Source organism: Scyliorhinus torazame, chromosome 4 (assembly GCF_047496885.1).
Source record: "Scyliorhinus torazame isolate Kashiwa2021f chromosome 4, sScyTor2.1, whole genome shotgun sequence".
In the NCBI taxonomy this organism is placed as follows: Eukaryota; Metazoa; Chordata; class Chondrichthyes; order Carcharhiniformes; family Scyliorhinidae; genus Scyliorhinus; species Scyliorhinus torazame.
The window spans coordinates 277647933-277660487 of NC_092710.1; the positions used below are offsets into that span (position 1 = coordinate 277647933).

The window sequence follows — 12555 nt, forward strand, 5'->3', positions numbered from 1 at the left end:
GGGCAGGTTGCAAGCAATTAAGATGATGGTCCTCCCGAGGTTCTTATTTGTATTTCAATGTCTCCCTATATTAATCACCAAGACCTTTTTTAATAAAATAGACAGGAGCATCACGAGCTTCGTGTGGGCAGGGAAAGTCCCGAGAGTAAGGAGGGGGTTCCTTCAGCGTAGTAGGGACAGAGGAGGATTGGCACTACCGAACTGGGGCGATTACTATTGGGCCGCCAATGTGGCAATGATACGTAGATGGATGATGGAGGGTGAGGGAGCGGCGTGGAAAAGACTGGAGAGAAAGTCCTGTAAAGGGACGAGTTTAGAGGCGCTGGTAACGGCGCCACTACCGTTCTCACCTAAAAGGTTTACCACGAACCCGGTGGTGGCGGCAACACTGAATATCTGGGGACAGTGGAGGCGACAGAGAGGGGTGCGGGGAGCCCTGGTGGGGTCCCCTATCAGGAACAACCATAGGTTCGCCCCAGGAAGAATGGATGGAGGATTTCAGAGCTGGTACCAGTTGGGAATTAGGAGGGTGGGAGATTTATTTATAGATGGGACTTTTGCGAGGTTGGGAGCATTGGAGGAAAAGTATAAGTTGCCCCGGGGAAATTTCTTGAGATATATGCAGGTGAGGGCGTTTACTAGACAACAGGTGAGGGAATTTCCGTTGCTCCCGACACAGGGGATACAGGACAGGGTGCTTTCAGGGGTGTGGGTCGGAGAGGGCAAGGTGTCAGAGATTTATCGAGAGATGAGGGAAGAGGGGGAGGAGTCGGTGGGCGAACTAAAAGGAAAGTGGGAAGAAGAACTAGGGGAGGAGACAGAGGAGGGTATGTGGGCTGATGCCCTAAGCAGGGTAAATTCCTCTTCCTCATGCGCCAGGCTTAGCCTGATTCAATTTAAGGTGCTACATAGAGCACACATAACGAGAGCAAGATTGAGCAGGTTCTTTGGAGTGGAGGACAAATGTGGGAGGTGTGGCGGGAGCCCGGCAAACCACGCACATATGTTTTGGGCGTGCCCGGCACTGGAGGGGTATTGGAAGGGAGTGACGGGAGTGATTTCGCAGGTGGTGAAGGCCCGGGTCAAACCAGGCTGGGGGTTAGCTCTATTTGGAGTTGCGGAAGAGCCGGGAGTGCAGGAGGCGAAAGAGGCCGACGTTGTGGCCTTTGCGTCCCTAGTAGCCCGGCGCAGGATCCTACTCATGCGGAAGGAGGCGAAACCCCCCGGACTGGAGGCCTGGGTAAATGATATGGCGGGGTTCATTAAACTGGAGCAGATAAAGTTTGCCCTGAGAGGATCGGCTCAAGGGTTCACCAGGCGGTGGCAGCCATTTCTCGACTACCTAGGGGAACGTTAGAGGGAAGACAGATGACCAGCAGCAGCAACCCGGGGGGGGGGGGGAGGGAGGAGGAGGAGGAGGAGGAGGGGGGGAGGGGAGAGGAGGGGAGAGGAGGGGGGGGAGGGGAGAGGAGGGGGTGGGGAGAGGAGGGGGGGGGGGGGAGAGGAGGAGAGGAGGGGGGGGAGAGGAGGAGAGGAGGGGGGGGGGAGAGGAGGAGAGGAGGGGGGGGGAGAGAGGAGGGGGGGGGGAGAGAGGAGGGGGGGGGAGAGAGGAGGGGGGGGAGAGAGGAGGGGGGGGGAGAGAGGAGGGGGGGGGAGAGAGGAGGGGGGGGGAGAGAGGAGGGGGGGGGAGAGAGGAGGGGGGGGAGAGAGAGGAGGGGGGGGAGAGAGAGGAGGGGGGGGAGAGAGAGGAGGGGGGGGAGAGGAGGGGGGGAGAGGAGGGGGAGGGGGAGGGGAGGAGGGGGGGGAGGAGGGGGAGGGGAGGAGGGGAGGGGGGGAGGGGAGGGGGAGGGGAGGGGGAGGGGAGGGGGAGGAGGGGGGAGGAGGGGGCGGGGAGGGGGGGGAGGAGGGGAGGGGGGGGAGGAGGGGGGGGGGGGAGGAGGGGGGGGGAGGAGGGGGGAGGGGGAGGGGGGAGAGGGGGAGGGGGGGGAGGGGGAGGGGGGAGAGGGGGAGGAGGGGGAGGGGGGAGGGGGGGGAGAGGGGAGGGGGGAGGGGGGGGAGAGGGGAGGGGAGGGGGGGGGAGAGGGGAGGGGGGGGTTTAGTTTAGTTTAGGTCAAAGATAAAGGGATTTTGTTACTTGTGTATTGTTAAAAATTTCTGTATTATTGTTGCGTTTGCTTTGTAAGAGGGGGAAAATTGTTGTTTGGGAAAAACATTTCAATAAAACATATTTTTTTTAAAAAAGAGGCTCGATAAAATTATCCTGGGATTTGTTTGGGCGGGAAAGTCCCCACAGGTGAGGAAGGCGATGCTCGAGAGGAACCGAGGGGATGGGGGCTGGCGTTGCCGAACTTTAGTAACTACTACTGGGCAGCTAACATAACCATGGTAAGGAAATGGATTGTGGGTACGGGGTCGGTTCGGGAGCGGATGGAGGCTGCTTCGTGCAGGGGCACCAGTTTGGCAGCCTTGGTTACGGCGCCGCTGCCGCCCCCGCTGGCACGTGGGTAAGAGGGGAGTGACAAAAAAAAAAAAAAAAAAAATCAAATTAATTAAGTAAATTAATTAACTAGTTAAGGGAATTTGGTGCTCACCTGAAGGAGGTGCAGAGAAGCAGACCTGTGAGGGAGTCTCTGCAGCAATTGCATCACAGCCAGCAGGTAAGTGATTGGCTTGGAACTGGTAAGTGATTTCTTTCTCTTAGCTGTGTAGTGTAGTTCAAATTTAACTTCAGGTTTAAGTCATGGCAGGAGAGCTCAGACCCGTGTCATGCTCCTCTTGTGAGATGTGGCAAGTCAGGGACCCTTCTGGTGTCCCTGACTCCTTCATCTGCAAGAAGTGTGTCCAACTGCAGCTCCTGTTAGACCGCTTGACGGCTCTGGAGCTGCGGATAGACTCACTTTGGAGCATCCGCGATGCTGAGGAAGTTGTGGATAGCACATTCAGTGAGTTGGTCACACCGCAGATTAAAATTACTGAGGCAGATAGGGAAAGGGTGACCAACAGACAGAGGAAGAGTAGGAAGGCAGTGCAGGGATCCCCTGCGGTCATCTCCCTCCAAAACAGATTTACCGTTTTGGAAACTGTTGGGGGAGATGGCTCACCAGGGGAAGGTGGCAGCAGCCATGTTCATGGCACCGTGGCTGGCTCTGCTGCACAGAAGGGCGGGAAAAAGAGTGGCAGAGCTATAGTGATAGGGGATTCAATTGTAAGGGGAATAGACAGGCGTTTCTGCGGACGCAAACGAGAATCCAGGTTGGTATGTTGCCTCCCTGGTGCAAGGGTCAAGGATGTCTCGGAGCGGCTGCAGGGCATTCTGGAGGGGGAGGGTGAACAGCCAGCTGTCGTGGTGCATATAGGCACCAACGACATAGGTAAAAAACGGGATGAGGTCCTACAAGCTGAATTTAGGGAGTTAGGAGTTAAACTAAAAAGTAGGACCTCAAAGGTAGTAATCTCAGGATTGCTACCAGTGCCACGTGATAGTCAGAGTAGGAATGACAGGATAGCTAGGATGAATACGTGGCTTGAGAGATGGTGCAAGAGGGAGGGTTTCAAATTCCTGGGACATTGGGACCGATTCTGGGGGAGGTGGGACCTGTACAAATCGGACGGTCTGCATCTGGGTGGGACCGGAACCAATGTTCTCGGGGGGGTGTTTGCTAGTGCAGTTGGGGAGGGTTTAAACTAATGTGCCAGGGGGATGGGAACCGATGTAGGAAGTCAGTGGGGACAGAAACAAAAGGCAGGAAGGGAGAGTGTGTAAAGCATGACCAGAGAAAGCAGGGCAGAGAGCAAGGAAGGTCTACATTAAACTGCATTTATTTCAATGCAAGGGGCCTGACGGGCAAAGCGGATGAACTCAGGGCATGGACGGGCACATGGGACTGGGATATTATAGCTATGACTGAAACATGGCTAAGGGAGGGGCAGGACTGGCAGCTCAATGTTCCGGGGTACAGATGCTATAGAAAGGATAGAACAGGAGGTAAGAGAGGAGGGGGAGTGGCGTTTTTGATTAGGGAGAACATCACAGCAGTACTTAGAGGGGATATATCCGAGGGTTCGCCCACTGAGTCTATATGGGTGGAACTGAAAAATAAGAAGGGAGAGATCACCTTGGTAGGACTGTACTACAGGCCCCCAAATAGTCAGCGGGAAATTGAGGAGCAAATATGTAAGGAGATTACAGATAGCTGCAAGAATAATAGGGTGGTAGTAGTAGGGGACTTTAACTTTCCCAACATTGACTGGGACAGCCATAGCATTAGGGGCTTGGATGGAGGGAAATTTGTTGAGTGTATTCAGGAGGAATTTCTCATTCAGTATGTGGATGGACCAGAGAGGGGGCAAAACTTGACCTCGTCTTGGGAAATAAGGAAGGGCAAGTGACAGAAGTGCTAGTGAGGGATCACTTTGGGACAAGTGACCATAATTCCATTAGTTTTAAGATAGCTATGGAGAATGATAGGTCTGGCCCAAGAGTTAAAATTCTTAATTGGGGCAAGGCCAATTTTGATGGTATCAGACAGGAACTTGCAGAGGTAGATTGGGGGAGACTATTGGCAGACAAAGGGACGGCTGGTAAATGGGAGGCTTTTAAAAATGTGTTAACCAGGGTGCAGGGTAAGCACATTCCCTTTAGAGTGAAGGGCAAGGCTGGTAGAAGTAGGGAACCCTGGATGACTCGAGATATTGAGACTCTGGTCAAAAAGAAGAAGGAGGCATATGACGTACATAAGCAACTGGGATCAAGTAGATCCCTTGAAGAGTATAGAGATTGTCGAAATAGAGTTAAGAGGGAAATCAGGAGGGCAAAAAGGGGACATGAAATTGCTTTGGCAAATAATGCAAGGGAGAATCCAAAGAGATTCTACAGATACATAAAGGGGAAAAGAGTAACTAGGGACAGAGTAGGGCCTCTTAAGGATCAACAAGGGCATCTATGTGCAGAGCCACAAGAGTTGGGTGAGATCCTGAATGAATATTTCTCATCGGTATTCACGGTGGAGAAAGGCATGGATGTTAGGAAACTAAGGGAAATAAATAGTGATGTCTTGAGAAGTGTGCATATTACAGACGAGGAGGTGCTGGAAGTCTTAAAGCGCATCAAGGTAGATAAATCCCCGGGACCTGATGAAATGTATCCCAGGATGTTGTGGGAGGCTAGGGAGGAAATTGCGGGTCCCCTAACCGAGATATTTGAATCATCGGCAGCCACAGGTGAGGTGCCTGAAGATTGGAGAGTGGCGAATGTTGTGCCCTTGTTTAAGAAGGGCAGCAGAGAAAAGCCTGGGAACTACAGACCGGTGAGCCTAACGTCTGTAGTAGGTAAGTTGCTAGAAGGTATTCTGAGAGACAGGATCTACAAGCATTTAGAGAGGCAAGGACTGATTCGGGGCAGTCAGCATGGCTTTGTGCGTGGAAAATCATGTCTCACAAATTTGATTGAGTTTTTTGAGGGAGTGACCAAGAAGGTAGATGAGGGCAGTGCAGTAGACGTTGTCTACATGGACTTTAGCAAAGCCTTTGACAAGGTACCGCATGGTAGGTTGTTGCAGAAGGTTAAAGCTCACGGGATCCAGGGTGAGGTTGCCAATTGGATTCAAAATTGGCTGGACGACAGAAGGCAGAGGGTGGTTGTAGAGGGTTGTTTTTCAAACTGGAGGCCTGTGACCAGTGGTGTGCCTCAGGGATCGGTGCTGGGTCCACTGTTATTTGTGATTTATATTAATGATTTGGATGAGAATTTAGGAGGCATGGTTAGTAAGTTTGCAGATGACACCAAGATTGGTGGCACAGTGGATAGTGAAGAAGGTTATCTAGGATTGCAACGGGATCTTGATCAATTAGGCCAGTGGGCCGACGAATGGCAGATGGAGTTTAATTTAGATAAATGTGAGGTGATGCATTTTGGCAGATCGAATCAGGCCAGGACCTACTCAGTTAATGGTATGGCGTTGGGGAGAGTTATAGAACAAAGAGATCTAGGAGTACAGGTTCATAGCTCCTTGAAGGTGGAGTCGCAGGTGGACAGGGTGGTGAAGAAGGCATTCGGCATGCTTGGTTTCATTGGTCAGAACATTGAATATAGGAGTTGGGACGTCTTGTTGAAGTTGTACAAGACATTGGTACGGCCACACTTGGAATACTGTGTGCAGTTCTGGTCACCCTATTATAGAAAGGATATTATTAAACTAGAAAGAGTGCAGAAAAGATTTACTAGGATGTTGCCGGGACTTGATGGTTTGAGTTATAAGGAGAGGCTGGATAGACTGGGACTTTTTTCCCTGGAGCGTAGGAGGCTTAGGGGTGATCTTATAGAGGTCTATAAAATAATGAGGGGCATAGATAAGGTAGATAGTCAACATCTTTTCCCAAAGGTAGGGGAGTCTAAAACTAGAGGGCATAGGTTTAAGGTGAGAGGGGAGAGATTCAGAAGGGCCCAGAGGGGCAATTTCTTCACTCAGAGGGTAGTGAGTGTCTGGAATGGGCTGCCAGAGGTAGTGGTAGAGGCGGGTACAATTGTGTCTTTCAAGAGGCATTTGGATGGTTACATGGGTAAGATGGGTATAGAGGGTTATGGGCCAAGTGCGGGCAACTGGGACTAGCTTAATGGTAAAAACTGGGCGGCATGGACTGGTTGGGCCGAAGGGCCTGTTTCCATGCTGTAAACTTCTATGATTCTATGGCACGATACTCCACCAGCCCTATAGTGGTGGTGGCTCTACGGATCTGGGGCCAGTGGAGGAGGCATATAGGGGAAGTGAGAGCATCGGTTTGGTCCCCAATCTACGGTAACCACCGATTTGCCCTGGGGAATATGGACGGTGGGTTCCAATTCTGGCGGAGGGCGGGGATTGCGAGGATGGGCGATATGTTCCTGGAAGGGAGCTTCCCGAGCATGAGGGTGTTGGAGAAGTTCGGGCTGGCGAGAGGGAATGATTTCAGGTACTTGCAGGTGCGGGATTTCATCGCAGATTGGTACCATCCGTCCCACGCCTCCCACCAAGGGGGATCCAGGACAGGGTAGTTTCCAGAGGACAGAGGGGAGAGTCTCTGACATTTATAAACAACTAATGGGAGCAGAGGAGGCACAGACCGAAGAACAGAAGCTTATGTGGGAGGAGGTGCTCAAGGGGGAGATAGAGGACGGCATATGGGCAGGCGCTTTGAGTAGAGTAAACACGACCGCAACATGCGCCAGGTCAGTCTGATCCAGTTCAAGGTCATACATCGGGCCCACATGACGGCGGCCCGGATGAGCAAATTCTTTGGGCTGTAGGACAAATGTGCTAGATGTGCCGGAGGACCAGCGAACCATGTACACATGTCCTGGGCGTGTCCTAAACTACTGGCAGGGGTTCGCGGACGTCATGTTCCGGGTATTGAAAACTAGGGTGGCAATGAGTCCTGAGGTGGCAATTTTTGGGGGTTTCGGAGGACCCCGGAGTCCAGGAGGAGAAGAGGCCGACGTCTTGGCCTTTGCTTCCCTGGTAGCCCGGCGACGAATACTGTTGGCATGGAGGGACTCAAAGCCCCCGAAGTCTGAAGTATGGCTTTCAGACATGGCGAGCTTTCTCGGGCTGGAGAAAATTAAGTTCGCCTTGAGAGGATCGCTGTCAGGGTTCGCCCGGAGGTGGCAGCCATTCATTGACTTCTTTGCGGAGGATTAATCGTCAGCAGGGGAGGGGGCGGGGGGGATTAGGGTAGCATAGAGTAGGGGGTTGCTTAGGCAGGTTCTTGCGAGAGGGGAGCCGTTGCTTGCATTATGTCTTATTTGCTTTTTGTACACTACGGTGTAATGTTGCTGTTTTATATGCCAAAAATACCTCAATAAAATTGTTTATTAAAAAAACATTTAAAAATTGCCTATGGGTAGCTGGTCAAACGCAGGTGGACTTGTCATTGTCTTCCATGTCAGGGGGACAGAGACCCGTCCCACAGCATAACATTCAGTCCATGGTGCTAAAAGCAGATGGAAAGTATATTTCTGACATTACGTGTCAGAAATTAGGGATAGTTTTCAAAGGAAGGAAAGGTAATCAAGGCCAAGTAGCCCTGATGTGCATTTTGCTTTCATATTTTGGTAAGTATGAGTAATATTTTAAGGAATAATCTTAACTTTTTTGTTTTGTTTCCCTGTCACTTTGGAACTAGCCATTCACAATCATGGGATAAAATTTGGGTTATTTTCTGCTGGAACAGTTTTAATTATGCAAGTGGATAATGCTTTACTTTTATTGCATAGGAACATAACCACTGATATATTTTTATCTATAGAATTTGAGAAATACTCCCCATTATAAAGTTTTGATTCATTCAGATGATGGAAGAAATTCAGAAACAGCATATATTCCAGAGAGTGAGATGGTCATAGTGACTGGTGTTCAGGTATGTGTTTGAGTGTGGGTAGATTTGGGGATGAGGTGCTGTGGAAAAGCTGAGGAGACGGAGGTTGAAATTTTATGCCGTAATGCGATTGGAGCATCGTACAAAATACCAGTTAGCTGTCACCCACTTAACACAAAGTGATGTCTAGAAACACATCAAGATCTAATTGTCCATTTGATCATTGCCTTGACAGACTATTTTAGTGTTTCAGATTGGACTGGGTGGGATTGTTCAAACAACTGCCATATTGAAGATAGTTTACAAAACAAATTCTTATGAATTTGAGTGGAAATGAAATAAGCTGTCAACCTACCAACAAAAGAGTTGCCTTAGTGAAGGAGAAGGAAAATCCAGTGCCAAAAGTTTGAGCGCAAAGTAATACTGATTTATTATAAAAAAGCAACTGAATGAAGTAAATCACCTATGGAAGTGAGTGCTTCAGGACTGGTCCTGATACCTGACATTGTTAAAGCATAAGGAAATGGAGCTAAACCAAGATGGAAACAGTCAAGCATAATAATCACCATTATTAGAGATGCTTAGGTTTCAGTTGAGACCTTGAAATGGCTAGCTTTAAGGACTGAACATCTTCTAATCATTTTTCTCCCTCAGCTGGTTATGGAACCCAGATTTTTTCCTCTTTCCCACTAATTTCCTTCCATTTCATCCCCGGACGCATTGACCTAATTTCCTGGGATACAATTCCACAGTACCCCTCCCGAGCACCCATTAGGCACATGTGGGTTTTGATAGAATGTGTTGCTAGTCTATATAACCGGATGCGACGCCACAGCTGAGATCCAATCCTGCCTTCACCTAACCCCCGCATACACGTAGAGGTGGTTGGATAGTAATTGAGACTTGAAAGTGGAAGCAATGGCAAATTTTTTCCCACCTATTCCAGGACTTCAAGGCTGTTTATAGAACTCGACCACACCCCAGGCTGAGGTTTCAGATTTGTTATCCACATTATATTTGTTCACTGGATTCTGATCAGTTTTGCATTTTGTTGTTTTTAGGTGTACCACCCTCTGTTAATATATTATTTCAGCATGTTTGATGGAGACCAGTACATAATGATGCCTTGGCTGTTGAAAGTCTACCCCCATGACTGAATGGTTTTAATTGCCAAATGATACACAAAGTATATTTTGCACCAGGAGAATTAATATGAAGACTTGAAATTCATGAATGTCTTGAATACAAATGTATTTAAAATATCATGCCAAAACTCTTTAAGGAAAACTCGTATTTGTTGTTATTTCCTTTGAAATATAAAATAATTGTAAGGTGGCTAAATTACTGTACAAAATCAAATTTATGTTTTCGATATTTTTTTTGAGAAAATTATTAAATTCCTGTCTTCCTTTAACAGCGGCACAGTGTATCATTGGCTTTTCAGCCTGTACAATACTCCAGTAACCAAACCTTTGACTTTACATTGTAATACATTAAAAACCATAGGTAGCTGTATCCCACACCTCTAACCTTTTTTAATCCTAAATGGGATGTGGGTGGAGTTGCTGGCTGAGTCAGTATTTATTGTTCATCACCAGTTGTCTCAGCCCTTGAACTGAATGGTTGGCTGGCTAGGCCCGTTTAAGAGTCAACCACGTTGCTGAGGCCAGACCAGGTAAGGATGTCAGATTGCCTTCCCTAAAGGCGGCACAGTGGTTAGCACTGCAGCCTCAGTGCCAGGGACCCAGGTTCAATTCCGGCCTTGGGTGACTGGAGTTTGCACTTTCTCCTCATGGTGCTCCAGTTTACCTCCAACAGTCCAAAGATGTCCAGGTTAAGAGGATTGGCCATGCTAAATTGCTGCATAGTGTCCAAGGCTGTGCAGGTCAGGGGGTGGTGGAGGGTGGGTGGGCCTAGGTAGAGTGCTCTTTCAGAGGGTTGATGCAGACTCAATGGGCCAAATGGCCTCCTGCACTGTCGGAATTCTATGGTTCTAAAGGGCATTAGTAAACCAAATGGGTTTTTACGACAATCGACAGTGGTTTCATGGTCATGGCTAGACCTTTAATTCCAGATTTTTATTGAATTCAAATTTCAGGATTTGAATCTTGACACATTTTTAAACAGTGACCCTTAATTCTAGATTCTCCCACAAGAGGAAATGTCCTTTCCACATCTGTGCTGTCAAGACACCTCAGGATCTTGTATGTTTCAATCAAGTTGCCTCTTGAACTTCTAAACCACAGTGGATACAAGCCAAGCCTGTCCAATATTTCCTCATAAGACAACCTGTCTATTCCAGGTATTAGTTCAGTAAACCATCTCTGAACCGCTTCCAATGCAAATGTGATTTAAATGGCAAACTTTAGGGGCAGGATTCTCTGTTGGCTGACGCTGAATTCGGGAACGGTGATCGGACAGAGAATAGCTCCTGCCACCGAATTCGCAACAGGTGCCGGTTTGCCGCCGAATTGCGATGCTCTGCCCCCTCCAAATTGCCGTCATTGCGATGTGCGCTGTGCGTAGTTGCAGCCACGTTCACATCTCATTGTCAAGCCCACCCGCGATGCTCCATCTCCAATGCCCCGTGTTCCCAACGGCGCGGTTCACGTGTGCTCTCAACAGTCGCAAACCTGGCATGGTGGCTGCGGAGAGCGAGGGCGTAGGAGTGTCCAGCACCACCATACTTCGCCGACAGTCGTGCCGCTGGGGGAAGTAGTGGGAGGTGGCCAGGAGATGGGCAATGAGGGCGCAGTCCATCACAACCGGCGTCATCTTTTTGGGCGCGATCAGTGTGTGTGTGTGTGGGGGGAGGGGAGGGGGAGGTGTATAATGTACGCGCAGCTGCAACTTGTCAGCCCTGCATGTGTCCATCACGGACCCGGCGATTCCCGGACCATTTTTTGTGTGTTCTGTGGGTTTTCCACACGGCGCCGGTGCTAGCCCCTCACCGGTAGCGGAATTGGTGCAGGTGTGGCGCCAGATTTTCTGATGTGGATCTCCTGACGTGGATCTCCACAAATCCTCTGTTGGCATCAGCTCTTAGCCTCAGAAACGGAGAATACAGCCCGTGGTGTCTAGAATGCACCCAAGAGTGGAGGTGAGTAAACATGGGTAATTGAGCAGTCAGTCATTATCCACTAAAGTAACATTGTTTGACAGAACCCGTTTAGCTTGCATATTCATACATCCATAGAATCTCAACAGTGCAGAATGAGGCCATTCGGCCCTTAGAGTCTGCACTGATCCTCCGAATGAGCACTCTACATTGGCCCACTCCCCCGCCATATCCCTGTAACCCTGTGCATTGATCATGGCCAGTCCATCTAACCTGTGGGAGAACCCGGTGGAAACTCACGTAAACATGGAAAGAACGTGCAAACTCCAGTCACGAATTGAACCCGGTCCCTGGCACTGTGAGGCAGCCGTGCTAACCACTGTGCCATCACCTACAAAGATGCAGGCATACTTGCACCAGGAAAACAAAATGTAAGCTGTTGCAACTTGTATGTTCAAAACATGCAATCTGCATGTTTAGTCAGACAGCTGATTAAATGCATCCTTGATACATCATATCCTTATGTTGAAAAAAATGCATTTTTGCCTTTAAACCATTTCATTGGAACAGAACATATAACAGTATTGTTCATATTTAAAATAAGCTTGGTATAGATTTTGTACCATTGCTGTCATATCATCCTCGTTTAAAAAAATGCAGATTTGTATTGCAATTTGAGAACTTTTTGTTCGTTCATGAATTCCTATGAATAAATGGTTGTGGCTACCTAATGAGGTGTGATCCATTTTGCATATTCAATCAACATTTTTTGGGAAATAGAATACATGTTTCATGCTGATGGGTTTCGTCACTTCATCTTTCATGTTGGAAGTGAGCTTGAAGTCTTGCTCTCATTTTGTAACTCATTCTTAACTCCGTTTTGTTAAACTTCATTTTTCTGAGCTGTTTCTCTTCAGGTCAGAACAACCCTGTACTCACCAAAGCAAACAATCAGAAACTACCATGTCATATTCCTCCAAGAAATCTGCATAAATTTTGTAACTCTGGATCTACTGACCCTAAATCTAAATTATTCAAAGATGTAGTACCAAGATGTACTAGAAATTGGATTGGAGTCAAAGGATACCATCACTCATCCACCATTTATAACCAAAGGTCCCTCTGACCAGAAACAATTATGGTCACGG

At 48.7% G+C, this 12555-nt stretch overlaps 1 protein-coding gene across 1 annotated transcript in view; it reads left to right on the top strand.

The window, feature by feature from the left end:
* Positions 1-12138, top strand: part of LOC140410966 (uncharacterized) — a 57802-nt gene extending 45664 nt beyond the window's left edge. The window contains exons 7-8 of the mRNA XM_072499828.1: positions 8281-8391; positions 9411-12138. Of these exons, the coding sequence (XP_072355929.1) occupies positions 8281-8391; positions 9411-9506 (207 nt within the window). The 3' untranslated portion in view covers positions 9507-12138. The remainder of the gene's footprint in view (positions 1-8280; positions 8392-9410) is intronic.
* The last annotated feature ends 417 nt before the right edge of the window (positions 12139-12555 follow it).